This window comes from Durio zibethinus, chromosome 4 (assembly GCF_047325235.1).
Source record: "Durio zibethinus cultivar Kanyao isolate XHJ-2024 chromosome 4, ASM4732523v1, whole genome shotgun sequence".
Classification (NCBI taxonomy): domain Eukaryota; kingdom Viridiplantae; phylum Streptophyta; class Magnoliopsida; order Malvales; family Malvaceae; genus Durio; species Durio zibethinus.
The window spans coordinates 18,192,890-18,203,557 of NC_143165.1; the positions used below are offsets into that span (position 1 = coordinate 18,192,890).

General features: G+C 32.3%; 1 protein-coding gene and 1 long non-coding RNA gene across 3 annotated transcripts; one reads left to right on the top strand and one right to left on the bottom strand.

The window, feature by feature from the left end:
- Positions 1-2,312: 2,312 nt before the first annotated feature.
- On the top strand, positions 2,313-6,427 carry LOC149519269 (uncharacterized). Of its 2 annotated transcripts, XR_016341658.1 has the most exons (3): positions 2,331-2,721; positions 4,019-6,115; positions 6,395-6,427. It is a non-coding gene; the product is annotated as an uncharacterized LOC149519269 (long non-coding RNA). The 2 variants fall into 2 exon arrangements; XR_016341657.1 differs by lacking the exon at positions 6,395-6,427 and having other exon boundaries at positions 2,313-2,721; positions 4,019-4,950.
- A 560-nt stretch (positions 6,428-6,987) lies between these two features.
- Positions 6,988-9,728, bottom strand: LOC111287813 (rust resistance kinase Lr10-like). Its single transcript, XM_022878480.2, has 3 exons — positions 8,762-9,728; positions 8,564-8,620; positions 6,988-8,463 (listed from the first exon to the last, which is right to left on the bottom strand). The coding sequence occupies exons 1-3, from the start codon at positions 9,486-9,488 to the stop codon at positions 7,346-7,348; spliced, it is 1,902 nt and encodes a 633-aa protein (XP_022734215.1). The 5' UTR covers positions 9,489-9,728; the 3' UTR covers positions 6,988-7,345.
- Between the last annotated feature and the right edge of the window lie 940 nt (positions 9,729-10,668).

Genomic DNA, 10,668 nt, shown 5'->3' on the forward strand with positions numbered 1-10,668 from the left:
CACAAACCCAATTAATTTTGCAAAGTAAATGTATTAAAGGGGAAGGAAATATCAATACATAGAAGTTTGATCAATAGGCAACTAGAAAAAGTTTAGTTTGTGTGATTGTGATTGATGAGTTACCTTTTAAGTTTGTAGAAAGTGAAGATTTTAGGGACTTTATGTCTATTGCATGTCCTAGATTTCATATTCCTTCAAGATCTATAATTATAAAAGATGTTTATCAGCTTTATTTAGACGAAAAGTAGAAAATGAAACAATATTTGAAACAGTCATGTCAAAAAATTTGTATAACCACATATACATGAACATTTTTGCAAATATTGAATTATTTTTGTCTTATAGCTCACTTTATTGATAATGATTGGAAATTGAACAAAAGAATCTTAAACTTTTATCCAATTTTGAAGTTATTGGTAAAATGATTGAAAAATGCTTGCTTGGTTGGGGGATTGTAAACTATTTACTATCACAGTTGATAATGCAAGTGCAAATGATGATGCTATTGGGTACTTGGGAAAAATTTTTGGGAGTAAAGAGGGTTGCATTTTGAATGGGCAATACATTCATATGAAATGCATTGCACATATTGTGAATTTAATTGTGACTAAGGCTTGAAAGAAATGAATAAAAAGGTTGCTCATGTTAAGGGGTGGTGAGATATATAAGGCAATCTCTTTCTATATTACAAAAATTTAAAGAGTTTGTTGAGATTGAACATATAGAGAACAAAAATATGTTATGTCTTGATGTTTGTACTAAGTGGAACTCCACCTATTTAATATTGGATAATGCTAAAAAATTTGAAAAAGCTTTTGAGAGATTTGAAGAGTTCAATAGTAACTTTAGAGTTGAACTTGAGTCAAGGAAAGGTTTGCCTACAAAGGATGATTGAAAATTTGCTATAAGTTTATGACAGTTTTTAGAGCACTTCTATGAATCACATTATGGGTTTCAAGCACTTTGGGTGTCACATCCAACATTTTGTTTGATGAACTTGTTGAAATGAAATGTCTTTTACAAGATGCTCAAATTAGTAATGATGTTCAGTTTGGCGTGATGGCTATGAGAATGAAAGATAAATATGATAGATATTGGGGAACCATTGAAAAGATAAATATGCTTATTTTTGTTACAATTGTTCTTGATCCTAAAAACAAATTAAATTATGTGGAATTTGCACTCAAAAGTATCTATGATGGTAAACTTGGGTTATCAATGGTGAAAAGGGTGAAAGAAGTTACTTATGATTTATGTCATACATATCAACCTTTACTTCCAAGTGATAATGTCCAATCAAATATGATAAGTGACCACAACATAGATTAAAAAAGCATATGAAACTTTATATAAAGATACACATGATTGAATCTGGTGTTGGGAACCAAAAGTCAGAGATGGATAGGAATCTAAATGAGGCTACTGAGATTAAAGTGAAGGTTTTGATATTTTAGGGTGGTGGAAAGTCAACAGCCATAGATTTCCTATCCTTTCACAGTTGGCCAATTATGTGTTAGCTATTTTTATTTTTATTGTTGCTTTTGAGTTTACATTTAGTATTGGAAGATGTGTTCTTGATTCATTTAGGAGTTCTTTAACTCCTAAAGTGGTACAAGCCCTTATGTGTGCTTAAGATTGGATTCAAAAATTATCAAACCAACCTGACATGGTGAAAGAGTTACAAGAACTTGACAAAATTGAAAATGGTATAAATATATTTTCTTTTTGTTTATCTTTCTGTAACTTTATGTACTGAAAATAATTTATGGATGTTAATCTTGATTTGTACTTCTTTTTGGTTTATATATATATATATATATATATCTTTGGATATAGTAGAGCTGAGCTTACCCTTTGAGTTATGAGCTTATGGATGGAGCATTGGATAATGATTGGTTATTTTTTGAGTTTGGAACTTTAAATTCTATTTCCAGTTTAAGTTTGATAACTTTAATGTTTTAAGAGTTTGAAACTTTAAATGATGTTTATGTCAAGAATATTGTTAGTAAGGATTTATTATGTTGAACGTGAAGCAATATTGCATTTTGTTTATGTCTATAATCAATGATGTTTTAAGTTATTTTGCTTTGTGTTAAGAATATTGTAAGGATTTATTGTTACCTTAGCAGTATTACATTCTGTTTGCGTCCACAAGAACCAAATTTTATGATAAATAAAGCTAATTTTTTAAATAGTGACATTTAATCTTTTGAATGTGTTTAGTGAATGTGCTCTATGAATATCCATATGCAATCTCAAAAAAAAAAAAAATTTGTTAACTGAAATTAATTCATTGGATTAATTTTTAAAAATAAAAATTTTGATTCGATTAATAAAAATAAAATAAAATATTCGGGTCAATTAAATTGTTGGATAGTTCGGGTGGAAATTAATCAATGAGCACCCGTATTTATAACCGCTTCTGCTCTCTGTTTAACCACATCAGCTCTAACACACTCCCCGCGATCCCCTACCTCCGCCGCCTCCCTTAACCCTCCAGAGTCCCTCCCCTCCCTCGTCGCGCCACCCTTGCCCGGCGCAACCCTCCTTGGACCCTGTCGCTGAAGGATTCATCCCACCACCTGCGTTTGACGATGGCCCTGAGGAAATGGAATACGAAATCGCGGCTGCCTATGAGAAGCTCTACAGCCCAGCCTAATTTTGTGTTAAGGAGTTCAATTCTTGCTTTGGCTAATTGGCGCATGACATGTTGTTGGAAAGGTTGTGCTTTTCAGTTTAATGTTCACTAGGCATTTGCTTTTAATGGAGGTTCCCTGATTTATTTGGGTTGGCTTATTTGGATATTTTCTTGACAAATAATGTGATCACAGTTTGTTATTATAGGATTGAAATTATGTGGTTTATTGATTTTTGGTTCTTTTTTGTTTTATAAAATTGGAATGAGAAAAATACTCTGTTTTCCCTTTGAAAGAATATAGGAATATCTAAATTTGTTTGAAGCTGTAATTTTATAATTATTATAAGTAGAGACTGCTGAGTTGGTTGCCGGAGAAGGAAATTTTGTTTGAAGGTGTAATTTTATAAATGCTTGTTCTTTAATCTCATGTCAAGTTTTTCGGTAAATTGTATATTGAGTATGATGTCGTTCTAAGTTTTTTTTTTTTTTTTGTTAATTTATTTAGAATGAGATCACGTTTCTTTATATTGGGATTTTGTTCAACTATTTATTATGATTTTTGATAGAGCCATCAAGGTGGGTTTGAGGTGAGAGTTTGGATTTCAAAAGTAATTGGTATGAAAAGCATAGTTTATATATGATTTTATTTTTAAACTCAAATGTTTTATTGTTTAAGAAAAGGATGGATATAGTTTCCCTGCAAATAGAGTTTTGTTGAGATCTGTAAGCTCATTAAGTTTTGATCTTTAAAATTACACCTAATCAAGAAAAAGGAAAGAACATATAAATGATTAGTTATGTGGTAACTTACTGCATTTCTCAACAAATATCTCGATTGTTGAAATTTTCTAGTGTTTGGTTTAATTCTTTTTTATTGGAGCTTTTGTTAGCCAAATTTGTGAAAGGAAAATCCTTTTACCTACACTTCCTCAGTTCTGCGCCATATCTTTGTCTTCTCAGATTTGTAACACTGCATTTCTCAACAAGTTTTGCAATCTTTGAATTTTGTAGTGTTTGATTCTATTCTTTTTAGTAGAACATGTATTCTTAGCCACCATTTGTGAAAGAAAAATCCTTTTAGCAACACTGCTTTTACTCTGGTTCATGTATTTGTCTTTCTCCGAATTAGCATTTGCATACATTTCACATCCAAGTAAAATACATGGCCAAGATTTATCTTGATAGGACTGGTGAAACTTCTCTATATAAGACAATAGTTATTCGACTATGGCCCACCTAAATAAGAAGTGTTATAAATTATTTTAATTTGAATGACTATAGCTTAAAGAATTGCCCTTATAACATTTATTATCTGACTTACGCTGTACCATGTCATTTTCTATATTGATAACTGTGAGGGTTCTATTGTGTACCAAACAGGTACATCATGTCTTCATAGATATAGCTTTTGCTGCTGCAAATGCTATACCAGCTTTGGGAAGGTACCATCATTTCAAGGGAGAGGTATTATATCTTAAAACTGTGTGCTTTCTATTATATCCTTTTGTCATACCATACTTTTTTATATAATTTCAACTGTATTTGTTTGGAATGGTTTTGCCTCCTTTCCCTTTGTATGGCTTAATATCTTTTCCTTTTTGTAGGTTCGTAAAAAATTAATGAACTTGAGTGGATTAATACGAAGCATAATGATGTGTGTGACATTAACTATTTGAATTTAAATATAAGCCTTTAGATAGATCAGTAGTAATTTGTTAGTGCTACAAGAAGTTACATGAGCTTTCTTCAAGTATTCACTATATCATGATCATACCAGTATGCATTTTAACGAAGCTAAACTTTCTTTTTTTCTTAAACTTATGCTTAGCAATATTGTAATGTTGATTAAAGTGAGTTTGTGGATCCTGTTGTCGCAACGGCAACTCTTGATTTTGTTGATATCCAATAAGTTAATAACTCTAGTTTTGTTGAGTGTATTGCTTTAAAGGATTAAATACATATACATGGTGTAGTTAGTTTTCTATTCGCTTAAGTTCTTGAATAAAGGCTTTTGAGAATAGTACTTTAGTATCTGATCTTCGGTCAAGTAAATATTGGTAAATTTTGGCTTGAGTTATCTCTGTTCAATTTTCTTAGTTCAATTTATTTGTATTTTTGAGGCTTGGATACGATGGGGTGTTAAGTGAGTCACATTAGGAAACTATAGTGCAAGTATGTATAAAGTTCTAGAAGATTATTCTTTTGAATATTTGTAAAAGTTTGCAAAGATTATTTGCTTTAAATATTTGTATAAAGTTCGTAATAATTTTGTAAAGATTATTCTTTATCAATGAAATGAAAATTTTTATTTATTATATTTTATCTATTCTTTATTGTATTTTAAAACAAATATTTTCATACAGAATATTTTTTGGCTGAAAATCCAAAAGGGATCCATACCAAAAGGATCGATTCTTAAAATCCCAAAAATTAATGCATCAGCGATGAAATTTTCATTGCTAATGTAGATGAAGCAATGGATTCGTGTATTTTATTTTTACTTTAGCGACAGAATTTCTGTTGCTAATCGCTTTTGTCTGCGGAATTATATATTGTGTTTCTTAAAATATTAAGAAAAATAATATTTAGCGACCATGTCACCAGATGTTTTAGTGACGGAATTTTATTTTAAATTTCTAAACTTTATAAAAATGAAAAGAACATTTAGTGACGGGATTTAGATATTAGCGACAGAGTCTGCCGCTAATAATCCACTTATAACCGCGGAGATGTTTTGTGACGGAATGCCTAAGCTTATTATGGATTTTAACGATGAAGATTTCTTTGCGAAAACTATTTTCTGACGTAAAACTATTAACGACGACGATTTTCGTTGCTAAAAGGTCATTTCTCTCACTGCTAGACAATGGCCGCTGAGTTTCTGGGAAATGTTCTGTGTTATCATTCTTCTTTCTCTTAAAGAGGTATTTGTGGAGAATGAAACCAAAAAAATCAGTGGAACAAGAATGAATCCGATAGTAACAATTATAGAAAAAACGTAACAGATGCTTAGTTCAAGGAAATGAGGTAGCAAAGTAAAAGCTGAAATTTCAATTAGGAAATGAAAGTTTATACCGAACAGAATATACGCTAAAAACAATTATAAGCAGCAGAACATCAGCTGCATAATCTTGCATATATACACAATTCTTTAAAAGAAGACCTCTAATAACAGTTAAGAATACATTAAAAAAAGAAAAATATAAGTATTTCCATTTTAATAAGCAGCCAATGACGGTTTTAAAAGAGAAAAGATCACAGCTAAATGTTGTGGGGATGTCTAAAGAGAGGAAATTGCAGTAGCCCGGCAATACAGTCTCTGCAATCAGTCAGGATTGTTTCATCAGAAGCGTGGTTCAGCTTATCTAGACAATAGACTAAAAGGAGAAGGACCGATAAAACGTGCTTGCAAGAACTTGTAACTTCGTGATCATTCAACTCCTAGTCACTGAAATTAATATAAACCACTCAAGCACGGTACTGTTCTATTAACCATTTCATTGATTTTCTTGGAGCATCTGATAAAATTGGCATGGAATTCCAAGTAAAAGCTGATATTCCGTCAGATCTACCATCACCCACCACTGTATCTATTCCCATGTATATTTGATGAAAGTCTGTAGCTAGCCTCCATTGGCTAAGTTAACGTCAACAGCACGAATCATGCGTTTATCATAGAAAATTCATTTCACTTAGTATTTTCCTTCATGGAAATTCAGATGGTTTTGTTCTTCTCACAAGATAGTTTGTAGTCAGGATCACCGAAGCCAGCCTGATCTTCCTTCAGGCGAAAAGGATAGCTGGTATTTTTAATGTCTTCACATGAAGAAGAACATAGCTTTGGAGTTTTCCTTTCTTGGATCACAGCTACGGGTAGAAAGATCAACAGAGAAAACAGAGCAGTCGAGACAGCTGATGGTTTTTTCATTCTCAGAACCTCCTACTGCGCGGATAGAGATGGATGAATAAAGAAGGTGTTTCCTGATTTGATTGCTTAAGTTTGGAAGTTTGGAAGTTTAAGTTTATAGAACAAATTCGATGGAGCTTTAGTCAACAGGCCTCGTTTACTTCCTTCTGTTGAAGCTTTTTAGAAACAGGGCATTTTCAAACGAATTTGTGGAATGGGAAATATGTGGTAAGGATGATGTAGATACCCATACCAGGAGTAAACCATCGATCTCGGAAATTTTTTATTTCTTGAATTTTCTTTGATTGTTTGTCTTATGATTTTCGAAAATTGATTGAATTCAAACTTTAGAGAAGTTGTTGGCTAATGTCTATGTCCAACACTCTCGCTTCCGGTAAAGACAATGTCATGGTATATTCACCGAGTAAAAGTAACAAGACGATAAGATAAATATTTTTTAATGATAATATTGTTGATTTTACAGTAAAAAAATATAATTGTAAAAACATTTACAAATCACTTTCATGTAGTGTTTCAAAAACATTTACATATATAAACATGAGAAACACAAACCTCCCAAACTTTGGCTGGAGGTGTTCTGCAACAGATGAAGTTCTAAATAAATACATACATTTTCCTTCTAGACCGAACACTTAATTGGCTTATACTAGCTTGAAATTTTATTGATGAACTTGTACACACACTAGATTCCAGGCACAACCTGAAAATAAATGCGGCAAACAGCTGTTTATGCTGATTACAGTTTCACAATATTGGGCCAAACAAAAAGTGGAGAATTGTTATGCGCTTCTCTGCATTGACTCAGGTATTAGCAGTTCCTTTGGAGAATCAGATTGAGGCTCGCTTATATAAACGTTTTGAGAAAATGAAACAGGCTTGGGAGGCAGTTCTAAGCCATCAATTTTTCCTTGTAACATTTCCACAACTCTGGCCATTGAGGGGCGATATAATGCATTGGTTTGAGTGCACCATAACCCAGTTATGAACATCTTTCTTGCTATGGTGGTCTCACTTTCAATCACATTCTCAAGCTCCATATCTTTTCCCTCATTTATTTGGTCATAAACCCATGAAGGGAGGTAGACTTTGTTTGAATCAGTTGACTCGTTAACATTCCTTCTTCTGCTAGCCAATTCCAACAACAACATTCCGAAACTATAGACATCTGATTTGCATGAAACAGCTCCATGATCTCTTGAAATCAATTCAGGTGCCATGTATTCTACTGTTTCATTCGTAGCACAAATGGATATGAAATCATTCTTCTTTGGGTAAAATTTTGCAAAACCAAAATCTGTAATTTTGGGGACAAAATTCTGATCTAGAAGAATATTCCGAGGTTTAATATCAAAATGAGCAATGCGCAAAGCAAACTTGCTATGTAGGAACTCAATACCTTCAGCAATTCCTAGAGTAATTTCATGGAGTTTATCCCAACTGAAGGGCCCAGCATTTCCTCCCTTTGAGAAAATGTGCTTGTCCAAAGATCCATTTGGCATATATTCATAGACAAGAGCATGTTTTGATCCTTCGGAACAGAATCCCAATAATTTGATTACATTTGAATGCTGAATCTTGCTGAGAGTAGAAACTTCATTGATAAAATTTTCCTCACTAAGTTTAGAGCTCACAAGCATTTTAACAGCAACCAAGCAACCGTTTGTTAGTAATTGGCCCTTATAAACTGAGCCAAAGCCACCTTGCCCAAGTTTATGTTTGAAATCGTTTGTCATGGCAAGTATATCCGTATAAGAGTACCTTTTGGGAGTCAAGAGTATCTGACTGTGTCGAAAATTTTCAGCATCAACAACCGTCTTTTGCCCAGTAAAGTATTTGTGGAGAAGGAAAGCAAACACAACCAAGGGAACAAAGATGAATCTGACCACCAATGCCATATCTACAAAGCCAAAATATTTAACAGACTTTTAGTCTAAGGTAAAAAAGCATTGCGAGCAACAACTGAATTTCTTCAAGGAAGTGGAAAATGGAAATTATACCAATCACAGAGTTCGAAACAAGAAAGGCAATCGCAATCTGGAGTTGAGTTTCGTAATCTGCATAGAAACGTTCAACCAATTTAAATCAAGTCCTTGAATAATTCTCAACAATTCAAGGTCACGATTTAAAAGAAAAACAAGCTAATAAAGTTTTCAACAGATTAAAAGAAGAAAGTGCTGAAAGATAGGCATACGAACCGTATTCATCTAAAGTTTCACACTGGAAGATCCTTGGATCATTATTAGACTTATACACGCAGGAAAGACCAGCAGCTCTGCAATCCCTACACTCAACTGACCATCTGAGATCAAACCCTGATGCAAGCAACTTCATGGTTGTTTCATAAGGGTAATTCACCTTATTTTCCGAGCTTGTGGGAACCATTGAAATGACCTTGCAAGTGTTTGGAATATCATATGCAAACAAGTTCCTATCACTGAAATTGACATAAAAATGATAATCATTTCCACTCAAACAAGGTACTTCGCTATCAGCTAGGTCAGGGATGCCATCGGAGCAGTTCACAAAATTGGCTTGCCAGAAATTGATTAATGAGGGATATCGACTATCGACGGTAGCTTCATACATTGAAAGAGATCTGTAAGGAAGACTGCAGCTTCCATTGCCTAAGTTAACATCAACAATTCGAATTGTATGTTCATCATAGGAGATTCCTTTCACGTAATACTTTCCTCCTCGAAAATTCAGGATGGCTTTGTTGTTCTGGCAAGAAAGTTGGAAACTAAGATCACCGCAATTAACAGGATCTCCCTGGAGACGAAACGGGTAGCTGATATTCTTCAAATCTCCGCATGAAGAAGAGCATTGCTGTAGATTTCTTGCATGGAAAATTGGAATAAAGAAAAACAAGATAGAGAGAGGAAAGAGAGCCTCTAAGAAAACTGCTGAAGCTTGTTTTCTCATATCTTCTACGGAACGATTATGGACAAGACTGCAAGAATTGATACTGATACTAGTATTTTAAAAATCAATTGCTAATGCCTAGAAGAATTATATGTCAGAATTTGATGCAACTTGGTCAATAAACCGCGTTCCTACAAAAGTTTCCTAAAATAAAATCAATATCTTGAAGATTCAAAGTGGGAAAGGTCCCATCTCATTTAAAAGTGTCGTGGAAATAGACTGTGGATCCAATTGAAATTGCCGACACTATAGCCACTTGATGAGAACCGGTGATGATTATTTATGACTAAAGAGTCAAGGACAATGTATTCTCTTTCGAAAAAATTAAAAAATGTAAAGACTCCGCCTTTATAGTGGAGAAGGAAAAATGTATTTTGCACACAATTAGCTTTATGTTTGTCTTTACTCTTTGGAGTTTTATGGGATTTTATTTCATGTAGGACCCGTTGTCCTTTCCATGAGATTTTCTCATCTAGTAATACTAATCGGGCACACGGAATTTTGATGGCTTACCCCTTTTTCCCATTTCTGCCAAGTCTCTAAGTTTCAGTCAACATAAGCGGCTACATAGCTCCAATAACTATTAAAGAAATAGAAAAAAAATATATATTCATTTAATATATATTTCACATATTTATTTAACATATATTTTTAAATTTTATTATAGCTCGTAAAAATTTTAATATTTTTTATTTAAAATTTTAAAATAAAATAAATATAGAAGTGTATTATTTGAGAACAATACTTTACTTTTTGTAACATTATCCAAGAAATATTAAAAAATTCACAAATATCAATAAAATGGGTAAAGCACACTTGTAGTCCCAACCTTTTTTTTTTTTTAGGTTTTATTTTGATTTTTAAATTTTAAATTATTTTATAATAGTCTCATACCTTTCAAAATAGTATCAATATGATCTTCTGATTAAATTTTTCCTAAAAATAAGAAAAAAAAATTACAACATAAGAAAATAGATTCAAAATTATTATTTTTACTATCATATTAAAATGTATTTAATAAAAAATTTAAAAAAAATTTTAAGAATGAAATAGAACTATTTTTTTATCTAAAAAAACAGAACTTTTATTTTTCTACTACTTTTCAAAATTCAAATTAAAATTAGGGGCAAAATTTTCACCTTAAGTTTCCTTCGTAATAATTTTAAAAATTTTATTTCAT

What these genes read in the sequence shown, in the direction of transcription:
- LOC111287813 (XM_022878480.2), bottom strand. Translation starts at nt 9,488, where the DNA reads ATGAGAAAACAAGCTTCAGCAGTTTTCTTAGAGGCTCTCTTTCCTCTC. An exon ending in TGAAACTTTAGATGAATACG is followed by an intron (nt 8,621 to 8,761) that starts GTTCGTATGCCT and finishes GTTTCTATGCAG; the next exon opens with ATTACGAAACTCAACTCCAG. An exon ending in TGTTTCGAACTCTGTGATTG is followed by an intron (nt 8,464 to 8,563) that starts GTATAATTTCCA and finishes TTGGCTTTGTAG; the next exon opens with ATATGGCATTGGTGGTCAGA.